The following is a 16222-nucleotide window of genomic DNA, read 5'->3' on the forward strand; positions in this document are numbered from 1 at the left end:
TAACTACACTGTGGTACTACTCTATTTAGAGTTCCTCACTCACAACTGCAGTAACTGAGGTCACATAGAGAAGACTTTGTTCTAGCTAAGATAGTAACAAAGTTTCTTCTTGAGCTACTTTAGCAAATTTCTGTAATACCTATATAACAAATTGTTTTGAAATAAGAAGAAAAATTCTTTTATGCTCTAATCCCATGAATATGTTTATTAACAGTAAGTTATTCATATAGAAAAATAATAAACTACACCTGAAATATTGTATGGCTTTCAAACAAAATTTTTCTAAGAGTTATTTCCTTTGAATCTGTTCTTTCTTATAAATTGTCCACGGTCTCCAAGTAAGTTAGATATACTTATTTTTGCCCTTTTGTACATAAATACAACCTTATAATGTAAATAACATTATGACAACACCAAAATTAGGCTTCTATATTTACAGACATGTACAACAAAACACACTAGGTAAAAACATGGTATTTATTTATTTACTACTTAATGGAAATAATGGTCAAGTACCTTCACATTCTTCCCCTACCTTTATCTCACTATTATTACTTTCATAGAGCATTTTGTAAGTTAGACTTTCATAAAGAATATTATATTAAGTAAATTTTCAAAACTGCATATGGAAAACTGATACAAATAGTCATATTCTTTTTCTTTTAATAATTTTTTTTTCCTCTTTAAGCCTCAGTCTTAGCTGAATGGACCACCTACTTTAAGTGCCAATTTACTTTACTTTATATTACAAAATCTCAACCTTAAAATAAAGAGAATGCTCAGGGTGTGGGATAAATTTTTTTCTGCCACATGGCTGACATTTTTAAAGTTCTAATTTAATATCAACATTTTTTCACAACTGGAATTAGGCCGTAATTTATAGATGCAAATGCAAAAATTACAATAGGAAAGAAAATTCAAGGACAGGTGGAAAGATTTACTCAGTAGGAAGTATTTTGAATATATTTATCTTTGAGCTGGAGAGAAGAGCTTTCAAATGGTGAACAGGCTTACTTTTTAGTTCTAAAATGATAAATTTCTCTCAGATCTAAGATAACTTAAATAACATGTACTTATCAAGGCACTACTGTTTCAACTTAGTTTGTACTTATATTGCCTTAAAGACTCAAATTCTCTTATTAAGAAAATGTCTTCTCTACCCTAACATCTTGAAATTATTCAAAGATATTTTATCAATGTTTTTTTGAGAAGGAAAGAAACAGAAAGAGATCATATTCTAAGAAATATTTTGTTGCCAATACAGAAACCTAATGGATAGTATCCTAAGGAATAAACACAGAGGCTTCTCAAAAATTTTTCACAAAAAAATTTATGAATATCTTTTTAAAATAGATCACATTTCCACTCAACTAAGCGATTTTCACGTAAACTGAAAGTTTTTCCATTCTGTGAAATATTATATTCTTGTTTTTGTGACTACTAACAGTAAAAAAAACCCTAATTTTTTTTATTCAAATGGTTAAACCTCCCACATCTATTTTTCCATAAGAAAAGGCAATCAAAATACTCAAAATACATTATACTTTGCATTCTCACTGCAAAGAAACCTAGAAACTACACCAAGAAGCTGCTTACAGTATGCACATTGAAAACTAACAATAAGTACACTAATCCTTACGATCTATCAAGTAAAATCCTTTTATAAACAATCCAATCCTGTCCCCCAATGTTAAAAAACAAAACCAAACAACCAACTTGGATAATTTTTCACTAAAATATTTTTTCCTATTTTCTTAGAGATGAAAGTTCACTTACTTTATTTTAGTTAAAGAGAAAAGAAACAAAACCTAAAATTCTCTCAGATATAGGCAAAAAACTATTATGCATGTTTAAAACCCATCCCACAAAAAAGCTTATAGCCAGCCTCAATCTAGCCAGATTGTGGAAGGAAATAATAGTCAAAGATTTTCAAAAGCATAAAACACAGGCTTTATTTAAAAATAAAAGCAAAAGCAAACAAACAAAAGTAACTATTAACTAATTTTATGGATTAAAATAAAGCAAAAGAACGAAGGTTACCCTTAAATTTTTAGAGTCAGCAGGCAAATTATCACTTCCCAGCTAAAAGAAAAAAAAAAGTCCTACTTAATTATAAATTAATAAAACAGAAATACGATCCTATCTCCCAAGTAAGTTCCCTACATAATGCTAGGTTTCTGACCTGAAAAGTGAATAATTTGGCAGCATTAATGTCACAGAAGAGCTCCAACAGTCTACATAAAAAACAAGCTTTGATACAACGCGCTATGTACAAATTTTCAACTTCCTTGGCTCAGATTCAATAGCTTTGACTCTGTTTCTTTCTCACTAGGAGACATGATAGCTTATGCTATCAGTTCAAGGTCTAGTGTTTCGTTTTTGTTATTCACCTAAAGCAAAACATTTTTGTAAAGTAAGAATACAGTAATTTAGAATCTTTTAAAGAATTTAGAAAAGGTGACTAAGTTGTGCTAGCTTGCTGTCGTTGTCTATTTCTTACAGCAAACAAATACGGCATTTAATTTGTACACCTCTAATTTACAAATCTACATACAGAACTGAATATTTAACACAGAAAACCTCAGAGTTGATTTCAATTTAAACCACACACAACTTTTTGCTTTGTATAAAATTTGCATGTCTGGCAACCATGGCAAATTAAAAATTTAAAACATAGCCTTACAAACATACATAATAGGGTTTTGTACCTTAAACCATCCACATTGTAAAATACAAGCACTGTGGAAATGTGACTAATGATCCAGTCTTTTAACCAAATATAATAGGACTACTGAGAAGCTTTATCATTCTTTGTAGAATAGCTTTCTCCTCACTCAAATTCACGTAATTGACTCAATATTACTCTGTGATACAGCTTATTCATAACAAAAGGCTCTTTAAAAAAAAAAATCCATCGATTGCAGAGTATTTAATTTTTAAAAGTTTTACTTCCACCAAAGGATCTCTGGATTTTTTGCAAGCAATATTTTTACCTCTTTACTTTTCCTTTATTCATAAATGAAAATGATATGCTTTACAATACAAAATCAGTAGATGTTTCTCCATCTTTTCTCAAAGATTTCACGGGGCCATCATACAGGAAAGACAATTACTACAACTGTTCCATCCTCACTGTAAGGCTTTGTTTACCCTTTATCTTCCCCATACCATGTAACCTGGTATAAACGGAATTGGAACACACACACTTGGTCCAATAAGATGGTTAGAATTACAAATGGGCAAGAGAGTAGAGCTGAGAATTAGTTTGGGTTGGGGAGTGAGACTGGAAGCAGGTGTGATAGCCGAGACACACGTACAACTCAGCTGAAGCAGTAAGCTGAGCTGATGACAAGAGATGGCTCCATTTTAGGTTCCAGCGTTCAAGATTTCAGTGCCACACATTTGAAAAGGCCATTCTCGTGTTTTTAGAACTTTCAAGATTCTGTAAAAATTATAATCGTTGTCCTAAATAAGCACGTCAAATAAAATTGATGAGGGGGATGACCATGGAAATAATACAATTTTCTCCCTCAATTTTAAGTGAACCAATTATTTAAGTTATATGTGTCTAATTTTGGGACCACTTTAACAAAGGACATTTCATCAGTAACAACTGCAGAGAATTTCTGAATCAGCTGATGTATGTGTGACTCTGCAATTAAGTGGAGCTATTGTCCTATGTAATCAATGGAGACATGTGTTTGACTAATAAGTAGGCACATACAATAAGAAAATAAAGAGAAGCCTGAGACAGAGGTCACTGTAGCTAGACTCTGTTCATAGGGTGTGAAAGGCATACCAGATATGTTATAACAAAGATAAAAGATAGGCTATAAACAGAATCCTCCTTGGTGTTAATCTGGGTAGCTGGCATTTAATTCTGGTTTCCTGCATGCCATTGAAGGCAGTAGGTCATTTTTCTCACATGCTACAAGTTCGAAGGAAAATCACGTACCCAAGCATGCACACGATTCTAGTTTCCTTCTTCTTCTCTACCCTTTGTGGAGGGTCACAGTTGGCAGAAAATAGCTTGGATTCTAAAGCCCTTCAGCACTTTCTGTCTACTCTGGGATGGGGAGACAGCCAGATACTAGATTCCCGCAGAGATGCTATTGTTTGGCGCCTTTCACGAGTGCACTACTTAAAACTCAGCAGAGCCAGTTCAGTGCTAAAGACTGTGTGGGACCTTTGCTCTCACATTATTAGGCATTACTGAGTGAAATGAAAGATGAAATTTATTCACATAAACAATAATTTGAGTAGCTATCAAGAAGTACATTTTTTTAATTTCTCTGGTAGGTATTAAGAGCTGTATCACATTAAATAAAACTGGATATCAAGAATATGCATTTCTACATAAATACCATAAATACTATTTTAATGTTGTATCCATAAACCATGAAGAAAATGAAGTGAAGACAAGAATATTCCATAATAAATAATATTTCAGAGAACATGAAAATTCAAAGTATGAAAAAAGTAACATGGCATATAGTAAGGTGGTGTTAATTATCAAGTTAAAATATTTTTAGTGTGTTTCATACGACTGCATGTCTAGGGATGGGACTTTATTCTGACTAAATGGTATTTTCACATATTTAATACTACAGAACTAAACAGTAATCTTGTAAATGCCTGAATTTAATCTGCTCTTGAAATTAGTACAACACTGGATATCTGGGGATGTTTATCAAATGACACATATGATCAGTATTTCTACCCAGTACAATATATACTTTGTGAAGATGTCGACTCTTAAGGCTTTGTTCTGGCTCTTCTGGTCTAAATTATATCTAAATCAATCCAAAAGAGTCAATAGAGAGATAGCACAGTGCTGTTGAATGTCAAATTATACCATATACTTTAAATGGTATCCATGTATAGCTTTAAAAGACGGTTCAGCAGTCTCTGGTTGACTATAAAAGACATAAGACACGGGCCAGCCCTGTGGCTTAGTGGTTTAAGTGCACGCGCTCCGCTACTGGCGGCCGGGGTTCGGATCCCGGGCGCGTACCGAGGCACCGCTTCTCTGGTCATGCTGAGGCCGCGTCCCACATACAGCAACTAGAAGGATGTGCAACTATGACATACAACTATCTACTGGGACTTTGGGGAAAAAAAAAAAAAAAGGAGGAGGATTGGCAATAGATGTTAGCTCAGAGCTGGTCTTCCTCAGCAAAAAAGAGGAGGATTAGCATGGATCTTAGCTCAGGGCTGATCTTCCTCACAAAAAAAAAAAAAAAAAAAGACATAAGACACACATTTACTCTGCCTATTCCTCAAATTTGACTAAATAAACCATACAGGTATCAAAAGCAAAAAATAGGAAAAGAGATGACAGTAGAAAAGAGATTTCAACAAAATTTTGGAAGACAGTAAGCAGATGTCCAAGCAATAACTGATTTAGGTTTCAGCTTTTTCTTCTATGCTGGGTCTACAAGGGGAGGAACCTAGCAAGAAGAAAGCCAATTCATTCATAAAATGTCCTGGAAAAGTCAGGAATTGGAGACAGCAGATACCTCTGAAGACAGAATTGCAGAATGGATGAAAATAGGATGATTGGTTGAATGTCTATATTAGTAGTAATCAGAATTCCTAGACCTTCTGTCTTGCCTAATCATACACATTAGGTGATGGCCCTTCCCCAGCTCTGGCAGAACCCAGAAGTAATATCTGAAGATATTAAGACAGAAAAGATTGGGCTTGAAAGTACCATGAAAAACTTAGTGTGACAATGAAGAGCTAAAAATAAGGGCTGGGCGGAGACCACAGACAATGTATTTAAATTAATGCCTGCACAGTGAATGCTGAGTCTCTGAGCCTTCTTTCCCAATCAGCTCCTACAACACTGGCTGTCAGACTTATACCCCACAGATGCGAGAACGGACAACTCTTCTGAGCAAACGATAGGCCCAACAACCTGCAGACACTGATATTCGGAGGTTCTCCCAAGGATACTGCCAGGTCTCCACTCAATCATCCACTAAAAGGCATACCAATCAACAAGCACCAGCCACTTGCACAAAACTTCCAATTTTTTAATGCCTCCTTCTTGAACATAAACAGATCCTCAAAGATCACAAGACATTTGATAACAATCTTTAACATGACTGTGATTAAAATAAAAACAGGAGGAGGGAGACTCAGTAAGTAAACAATGCAAGGTTCAAATTAAAACTTAAAAGATATTAATATCCTTAGAAATAAAAAGATATTACACATTCATGACACAAGAATGCTATGAAAATGGAACATTCAAAGGAAAAAAGTCTTAAAAATTAAAAAAATAACAGTTGATATAAAAATTTCAACAGAGGGCTAAAACAGAAAATTAAGAGAAAAATCAAGAAAATAGTATAAAATAAATGGAAAAGGAGAGATAAGAAAATGGAAGACTCATTCAAAGAAATCAAACATCTCACTAACAAGAGTTCTTGAAAAATAAGACAGAAAATAGAGAATCAAAAAAAGAGATAATATAAAACTTCTGGATAAAAATAGCAGATTGAGCACAGTGACTTACTTTTGGCCTCTCCCTAATCCCCACCAAAATAACGGTAAAGGAATTTGTTTTTAAGTAATAAATACAGTGAATGAGAAGAGAAAAAGCAGTAAAATTTTGGAAGCTTAAAAGAAGGTAGATTAAGTGGTAAATGACTAAACAGAGGGAGGAAGCTCAATGAGAAAGCCAAGGTGCAATCTAATTTTGTTGCAGAACTCCCAGAAAGGATAAAGAACTGGTCACATGCCGCGCAATTCTCCACACTGCCGTGCAAGTGTAAATGTGTGTGTCAGGGGTGACAGGAGGTATTAAAAGCAAGTACCACTAAAAAGAAATACCTTTAAAAGTAACCAGTTCAAACTGTCCCCACCTGAAAGAAGTCTGGAGAGTTCTTTAGAGGGTAGAAAAGATATCTCTGGCCTATCCAGATGATTCAACAACTTGCCTCACCACACACTCAGAGCTTCCATTCAGCCTTTTAGCGCCTCACACTTAAATATGAACAGGCAAATATGGACCACCAGATCTCTCTAAGAAAAATCTTAACATGAAAGACAGCAACCAAATCAAACAACCAAACAAAAATCAACTTAGAGTAAAAAGATACTTGGCAGAGAGAAAACTTTTACAAAATCTATCAATATCTCAAATAGACACAAGAAGATAACATAATCATAAACCAAGTAGGATTCCACAGTGGGAGAGAAACAGAAGAAAAATAGCTCTTGAAAATTAAAAACATTTAAAGTTAAAAATTAAATTATAGCAGAAATTAAAAACAAAAACTCAGGTTTGAAAGGTTGAGAAAATCTCCCAGAAAGTTAAAAATACAAAAATATAAACATAAACGTATATATGAGAGAGAGAAGATAAGAGTCTTAGAGAACCAGTCTAGGAGATCCAATATCTGAACAATAAGCATTCCAGAAACAGAGAAAATGGAGAAGAGGAAATCACAAATAAAATAATTCAAGAAAATTTTCCAGAAGTCAAGAACATGAGTTTCCAGAATGGTAAAGTCCCAGCACAATGGATAAAAACAGATCCTCGACAAGGCACATCGTCATAAAATTTCAACACATAAGTGGCTAAAGAAAAGATGTTAAAAATTCCACAGAGAAAAAAATACGACATACAAAAAATCAGAAATTATAGCGGCAACTAGAATACTTAAAGAGCAAAAATGGATTTCAAAGACAATAAAATAATGCCTTCAAAATTATCAAGAAAATGAATTTAAACTTGGAATTTCATTCTCAAAGGATCAACTAATTTTCAGGTAGAATAAAAGTATTTTCAGGCGTGCAAGGTCACAAAAAAATGCACTCCCCATGCAACTTTTCTGAAGATAATACCGGAGAATACACTCCAGCAACATGAGAAAGTAAACCAAGTAAGAGGGCGACATGGAACATAAGGAAAAAAGCTCCAATTCAAGAGGTGCAGAGAGAATCCCTAAGATGACGACAATCGGCGCTTCCAGGAGGATAGCTGTACATCAGTTGGGAAGGTTTATTAATCCAAACCAGGGCCTATCTGAGGGCTCCGGAAGAACTCCCACTAGAAAGATCAAATTGACATACCACCTGATGCTTCTGAACATACTGAGAGATTTACACACCCAGAAGAGTTTGAGGTTGAATTAATGATATGCACAAAGTAAACAAGGCAAATGAAAACTTAAGTATTCATCTGAGAATAGTGTTCACAAGATCATAACATAAACACTCAATGTTCTTCTAAAACATGACTTCTTATATTCGAAAGATGAGGTGAATGGGAAATGATCAGCGGTAGGTGACAGCCCAGGCAGATGTGCTAAGTCCTCATTTCCAGAGTGAAAGGACAATAGTTAAAGCCTAAAACTAAAATCAAGCAGTGGCTTTGTATGCATATGGAATACGGATGTAAATGTCAAACAGAAAGGACCTGGAAGAAGTTGCCTCTGGAGAGGTGGAAATGGAGAAGAGAATGTTTAATTTTAATAAAAATAAGAAAAAAGAAAACAAAAACATTGCTCAGTAGTAAAGGAAATAAGTTTCCAGATTTAAATGCTAAATCTAGAACTTAACATAATTCATAATGAAACTTCGGAATACCAAAAGGATAAACAGAAAAAGCCTCTACAGGGTGTATGTAACCAGCGGGAAGGGAAGGCATACGCTAAAAGTAAGAGGGCATCCAATGTCTCAAGAGCCTTCAAAACTCTGAGGAAAAACTATTTCTTTCTTAGAATTTGTACTGAGCCAAACTATCAATTGAGTATGGGGGAAAAATTAAGATAACTTTAGCTATGCAAAATTCCAAAAACAAAGTACCACCTTTTGTAAGGACACTATGGAAGAATGGACTCTGCCAAAAGGAGAGTAAACCAAGGAAGAGGAGTGATGTGATCCAAAAAGAGGCAGAGGGACTTCTTAGGAAGACAGGGAAGAAATTGCCAGGAAAACAGCTAGGCAGAAAGTTAGAGAACTGAAGCCTCCAGGAGGATATTTCCATTGGAAAACAAAATAGAAATGATATTTCTGAACCACTGAGGTTTGGAATTCTGTAGAAGAGTTTAGCTTCTATATTATAAGAATAAAAAATTGTTCAAGGAAGGTAACAAGACACTATAATGCTTAGCTTATTATAAATACTATTTCCATATGATACCGGCTCAAGACAAGGTTGACATGAGGGAAGCCACGTTGTAGAAAAGAAAAACTCTGTTGTAACTTTGAATGACCTCTGACAAACTAACCCAGCTGGATATGCACCCTCCAGGAGATCTAACTGCTCTGTAGGTTTTACGACCCCTGCTTGTGCATGTACCTCCCAGCTTCGATAAGATGATAACTTTGTTTTTCTGAGTTCCTTAGGAATGTGATGACCCCCGAACAGAGAATCTATGCTGATAGCCATCATCAGTGAAAACTGAAAGATCTGGTGTGGCATTCCCAGTCTGTAACACCAGAAGGTCAACATTCCTAACCCCCTCCCCAATAACACAATGGGCTATATAACTGCTGTAAGATTTCATGCCCCCTTAAGATGGTTCTTTTGGACATGAGTTGGCCATCTTCCCTCTTGCTAGCAAGCTGTAATAATAAAGTCCTTTTTCTCCTACCACCTTGCCTCTTGACTATTGGCGTGTCTTGCAGCGAGCAGAAGGCTCCACGCTGGGCAGTAACACATAGGCATAACTAAAAATGACTACTGATTTAATTAAAAAGCTGTCTCCTTACTATTCTGAAAGAATAGAAGAAGGGAAGGAAAAGGAAAGGGGAGAAGGGTGCAATAATATCTAAAATTAAAGAGGTACCATCATCATATAATATTTGAAGATATGGAAGGAAATTCCAAAAGAAATACCTAAAAGAGGAAAAATGGCTCCTGTGACCTGAGACACAGAAAAGCAAAGGCAGGGAACTGGCATCTTTTCTTGTAGTTCACTTTTTAAACTATTTACCTCTATTTTGAAATTTTTTTCAATTAAATAAAGAGGAATTCAACAAAGAAAATTTCTCTAATAATCTAAAATCTTTTTAAAATCAGAGATGATATTTAATGGCGTTAGCTGCAACAGGAAAACAAATTCATAACTCAATATTAATGATGTTTTGAAGGATACATTGCAAAAGACAAAACAAGTAGGCACCAGACTAAGCTGATATTCATTTCCTGTGTGGGCTTCATAAAATTGTAGTAGACTTCAGTTATTAGATACACAACTGTAGCAGCCACTGTGAAATCCACCAGCCACTGGTATTCTGGAAAGTAATGCAATGCTGAAAAATAAAAGTTTTTAAAAAAGAAAGTTTTACTTAAACTTTCATAAACAGCTTAGGAGGATTTATCTATAATTAACTTTAAACATGCTAGACTTTATTCTATTTGTGATTTGCAATGTAAAGTTTGCAAATATGAGAATCTACAAATGCAGGAAATAGGTCAAGAATGTTGGCATCCAACACTCAATTTTAATACCTCATAAATTAAGTAATTAAAATAAACCTGAAATGATTACCAAAAATTATTTTAGATCATTGTTAAAAATATGATTGCAAAATGAGTTGGTATTTTCTTAGCTGATTAGTTATTTTTTACAGAAATTATTAATCAAGATTTTTTTTAAGAATCTGAGCTATGATACCTTAACTTTAAAATACAACTTAATGTAGAGTACTACAGATTTACTGATACTCATTTCTGTGAAGAGAGTTAAACTTTGTTAGTTATTAACCACACTAATGGAGGATCAGTAATTTTGTGAGTTACTGCAGATTAAAATAATAAATTAAATATACTTTTTATTCTCTCTTCTGCTTCTGCAAGAAAAGCTGACAAAATGCCTGTTGATTTTCCATAAAACCATACCCCTTCAACAAACTATTTCATCCTTAAAGGTTTACATTAAAATTAGCTTTCTCTGAAAGTAAATATGATTCCATCTCCCTTTTCATTTCAGATATTCTGGTTTACTTCTGCCACAGTGTAGTCCAAAATATCAACATCATTTTGTAGAAGGCCTCCTAAAAATGTGGAAATAAATCACGGACATAAACATCAATTCGCAGGTTCTCACTGGCACATAATAAAATGATCTACGTTGGTTTGGAAAAATTTTAGTTGTAAAATGTAATACCTAAGGATATTTTTAAATCACACATTTACAGAAAAAGTATTTAAAAAAAAAATACCACTCAAAGTAAGACAATTAAAATATCAAAACAAACTAATCAAACTTACATCCCTATGAGGTGACAGCAAAAACTCCAAATTCTTTTACGATGGGGTAAATTTTTTATTTGCTTCAAGTTAATTTAACTTCTAATTTGCTTCAAGTTATTTTAACTGCTTTAGCGTTCTTTGTGATAGACCCAAAGCTTCTAAACATCAGTCAGAAAGATTTACCCTAAAGTCCTTGCAGGATTCCAACCCTCTAGTCACCCCTCCCCCTCTAAAACACCCAGTTGAGCCTTGTGAATAACTTTCTAGAAGGAGGACAGGGAAACGGATAGAACAAATAGACAAATATCCGTTTATCTAAAAGTTTTCAATTTTTATTAACAACAATTGAAGTAAGCATTCCAATCCTCCAAGCCTGCTCACACTTACACAGGCTTCCTCCAGGGAACTTACAGCCAAGTGACATTCAAATGTTCTTATGTTCTTTAAGAGGTTTTTATAATAAATAGCTAATACAAATTGAGACAGACTTTCAAGAGAGTTATTGGGATATCAGTAATACACACATTCAACAAAAGCACAAATTATAAATATTCTTGGCTATATATTTAACCCAAGTATCATATTATATTCTTTTGTATTCAATAATATAATTATATATGTGCCTTTTAATAGAATATTGGAATCAAAAGAAAACTTGGAGTTCATTAAACCCAGTGGTCTGCATTAAGCTCCTGAGAGTATCTAAAGTTCAGGTAGAAAACTCTCTACCTTTACCTAAACACATATACACAGCATGCATTCACAAATGATTACATAAATATAAAAATAAAACATCTTCCTGTTATTCTGATTAACTGAAATGCTCTGGATATTACGTGGCCAGTTGTTAAACTAGTACCATTTGCAATTAGTTCTCAAAATGGTACAAGTAAAAACAAAATATTGAATAAGCTGTGTGCTGAAGCCACATTACTCTAATTTCAATTTTTTAAGTCCATTAAAATAGCCTAGTTCTCACCGGCTCTCTTTCTCTCTCACTACATTCAGTGTGTAACCCTGGCCAAGTTATTTAACTCCTCTATCTAATGAGTTTAAGAAAAAAAAGGTTGATAATAGTTACATACCTCATAGAATTGTGAGGACGAGGGAGTTAATACAAGTAAAGCACTTATAATAATGTCTGATAAATATTCAATTTTAAGCTATTACTAAAGTCAATTAGCTGATAATTATTCAATAAACATTAGTTATTAGTAAAAATGACAAAAATCTGTACTGGAAATCAGAGTGTATGTGTATATTCTTGTATTTACACGTCTACAAACATTTTATACAAGTAAGCACACATATAGGATTAGTAAAACAAATGTGACAACTAATCAAAAAGTCAAAGTGTGGGGCCAGCCCGGTGGCGCAGAGGTTAAGTGCGTGCGCTCTGCCTCAGAGGCCCGGGGTTCGCCGGTCTGGATCCCGGGCATGCACCGACCCACCGCTTGTCAAGCCATGCTGTGGCAGCATCCCATATAAAGTGGAGGAAGATGGGCACAGATGTTAGGCCAGGGCCAATCTTCCTCAGCGAAAAAGAGGAGGATTGGCATCGGATGTTAGCTCAGGGCTGATCTTCCTCACACACACACACAAAAAAAAAGTCAAAGTGCTTTTAAATGTTTTAAATTTTGCATGAAAAATAGTTACAAAGAAAAAAAGAATATGACATAACCAGTCTTGACACTCTTAATGACACTAGATAATTGATTTATATTGTTCCTCACTAACATTTTTGGGTTCTAGGATACCCTTTCTACACACACACATATACAATCTTTGTAGATTTAGAATCAACTTTCAAATATATTGAAGGCACCTTGTATCATAAAATTATTCTATACAAGTTGCTAGACGAATCTATTAAGGTTTCTCTGGGGTAGTGTGATTTAACCCAAGAAGGGCCAAAGTACATAATAATACTTTATACAACATTACCAAAATTATTTTTTTTAAATGTGTTATTTTAATTCCTCACTTATCATGTAAACCATTAGTTCTCAAACCTGGTCAAAAACCAGAACCACTTGGACCATTTTTAAAAATACAAATTCCCAGAACCCACTCTAGACTTACTGAATCTCCAAGGGTAAGTACAGGGAATTTTTATTTTTAAAGAGCTGCTCAGGTATTCTGATTTACAGCTGGGTTTGAAAACCAGTGTTTTAAATAATATCACCTTAGGTGCCTTCCTCTTCTAGGATTCAAATAATTTCATATAAACTTCATTTAAATCTAAAATCATTATAGTTATTATATAATTATAAACATCAGCATACAGGGAAAAAACTGGATGACTTATTCAGAGATAACCAATGGGTAAAAGCGAATCTTGAATCAAGTTTTCTGAGTCTTAATCCAGTTGATTATTCTAAAAATGTTTTCCTTTCTACTAAATGTGAGCATAAAGTTGAATTATTGTAAATACAGGCAATTCAATACAAATACAGAAATGTATTTCTGCAAGGCACATTATAAAAGAAGTAGACTGGCATAGACGGCAAAAAGTTTAGAATTTGAAATAATGAAAACTGACCATGATTTCAACAGAAAGAGAAAATGTGTAGCAAACTTGTATAAGTCAGTCTCTTCTGAAAAATGGGAAAAATAATGCTTACTACAAGTTAGGTAGGTGAATAGAAAGACAAACTCAATTCAAATGAAGTCATTTTGAGTTTCTAAGCTCTTAGAAAGATTTCATAGTCTGTATAATGGACTTAATGATTAGAAAAACAAACAAAAAAAATCTAGCCACAATAGATAGATAAAACGAAAGTAGTTTCACTAACATAATATAAAACTGAGATTTACTTTACCAGGATTTCCCTTACCTAAAGTATCCACTTCTGTAACTGACTTTGTTTCTAGATGGAGGTCAATATCCTTTGGAATGGTTAGTGGCTTACTTTCAATGTGACCATTATATTTCCTATAAAAATCAGACAAGTGATACAAAAAACAAGTTACCTATACTGTTATCCAAGTGCTTCTATCAAACTAATTACAAATGAGGTTTTAAATTTCACAGTGAAAAAGAAGCAGAATTTCTAATATTTCATCAAAAAGGAGGTAAGGTACTCAAAAATAGTTTTTAAAAAGAAGACTACAAAATGTGGATGTAAATTATTATGTGAATATACAGATTATCAGGGAAAGAGTTACCTAAATTAGTGACAGGAACAAAATCTGGATTGCTAGTGTAGTATTTAACCCCATTTCTCTTTCTTTCTCTCCTGTAGATTTAAAGACAGTCTAACATCTCTTTCTTTAGGCACAAGAGTAAAAGCAAATGAAGCGAATGCATTTCTCTTTGAAATTATACACATATATACATACATACATATAAACAGATCTGTAGCTATAAACAAGCCAAAGTTGAAGGAAAATAGTAAGATTTAAGTGTATGAGAAATTCAGAAACATGAAAGGCTAACTCGGATTTGCTTTTACTAAGAATCATGAATGGAGGAAAACAACACAACTCTTCAGGTGTAGGTGTATCATTCCCAGATTTAATTTTTAAAGACAACCAAACACATACAGAAAGTAATAAACTAAGTTTCAATAATATTAATTAAAATACCAACAAATAATTTTCCATTTATTCTTGAATAAATATAAACTTGGAAAACCTCAGTAAAAATATGAATTCATGTCAATAAATCAAAAAATAATTACTGCTACTAGGACCAAGACAGTGTCGTTAGTGCATCTTTTCATAAATGTAAAGAAAGCACTTTCAACATATAAAAATTATTGTAAAAATAACGAAATTATTGACTGCAAGGCATATAGTAAGAATTCAAATAGTTGTAATATAAATATTGTACTACATAACTAAATTTTACAAATGTTGAACACGGTCGCTACGAACAGGCAAAGGTGGAATAGTTAAAAAAAAACGTAGAAACTAAAAACTAACCTGGATTAAAGCCTGACTCAATAGTTATGAGAACTTGGGCGACTCATTAGTAAAATATAAATTAAATTAATAGCTAATGTTCAAGGTTGTTGTGTGGACTATGTAAAACTGTGTAAAAGTGCTTTGGAAATTATAATAATAAGCAGGAATATTTCATTAAAGAACATAACTATTGGAATACAGAGAAGGCAGGTTAAGACAACATTCCAATGAGCTTCAAGGTGTATTTGTAATGGTAAGTGAAAAACAGAATGGAAGTAAGATCAGAAAAGATAATCTTTTCAAATTTCCAATTTGAGGCCAAATAATTACTAATGTTTAAAGAATTTTTTAGCACCTACAAATGTATTAGCCCAGGTTAATATAACTTTTATGATATATATGAGAAATTCAGTGACAATTTGTTGTCATTGACATTTTATAATATATGAGAATCAAAGTTTCAGGTCCTAAGTAGTCCTCTCCAGCTGAGGAAATTAAGGCCCATTCAAAGAGACTAATCAACATGTACTTTCCTCGAGAATTCAATTTAAATAGACATATAAAATTTTAAAGCTTGAAGGATCCTTCAAAATTACTATGTTTGGTCCTTCCATTTCACAGATGAAGCTGCTGTAGTCCATTCAGTGAGGTTTATTAGCAGGCAGTTTTCTTCATAAATTTTAAACATTGATATACTATTCAGCAGCTGAATGGGACCTAAGAAGTTATACTGTCCACCCCTTTTATTTAAAAAATGAGGAAACAGATCAAAAGCAGGTGAATTTGCCCAATATCATAATAGTGAGTGGTAGCAAAACCTGGAAAAGAACCCAAACCAACCGGTATCTTTAAATGAGTTGCAGGGTAAAGACATGGGTTATGGGCTTCTCCCCCATCAACCCTCCACTAAATTTTAATATGATGGCTATATTGTTTTCATAATTTGAACACAAAGAATACAGTTACCCACTCTTAAGTAAAATAATTAAAGTAAAATAATATATATTGGGTTTTATTAAAGGGTGATTCAATATTATTTTAGATCATGTGTTTTGATCTCAAATTTATCCACTGTTCACGGCATAATCAGAAAATGCC

The 16222-nt window shown here is 33.6% G+C and overlaps 1 protein-coding gene across 5 annotated transcripts in view; it reads right to left on the bottom strand.

Annotated features, from left to right (window-relative positions):
- The window catches only part of TMEM161B (transmembrane protein 161B), a 70498-nt gene that overhangs the window by 22105 nt on the left and 32171 nt on the right, over nucleotides 1-16222 (bottom strand). For 4 of the 5 annotated variants that reach the window (XM_058527498.1, XM_058527372.1, XM_058527316.1 and 1 more), the window contains 2 exons: nucleotides 14053-14150; nucleotides 10116-10272 (listed from right to left, as the gene is read on the bottom strand). In XM_058527498.1, coding sequence (XP_058383481.1) covers nucleotides 10116-10180 — 65 coding nt within the window. In that variant the 5' untranslated portion in view covers nucleotides 10181-10272; nucleotides 14053-14150. Of the gene's footprint in view, nucleotides 1-10115; nucleotides 10273-14052; nucleotides 14151-16222 lie in introns of those variants that run through there. The other variant, XM_058527557.1, reaches the window with a different exon arrangement.

The sequence above is a fragment of the Diceros bicornis genome, chromosome 1, assembly GCF_020826845.1.
Source record: "Diceros bicornis minor isolate mBicDic1 chromosome 1, mDicBic1.mat.cur, whole genome shotgun sequence".
In the NCBI taxonomy this organism is placed as follows: domain Eukaryota; kingdom Metazoa; phylum Chordata; class Mammalia; order Perissodactyla; family Rhinocerotidae; genus Diceros; species Diceros bicornis.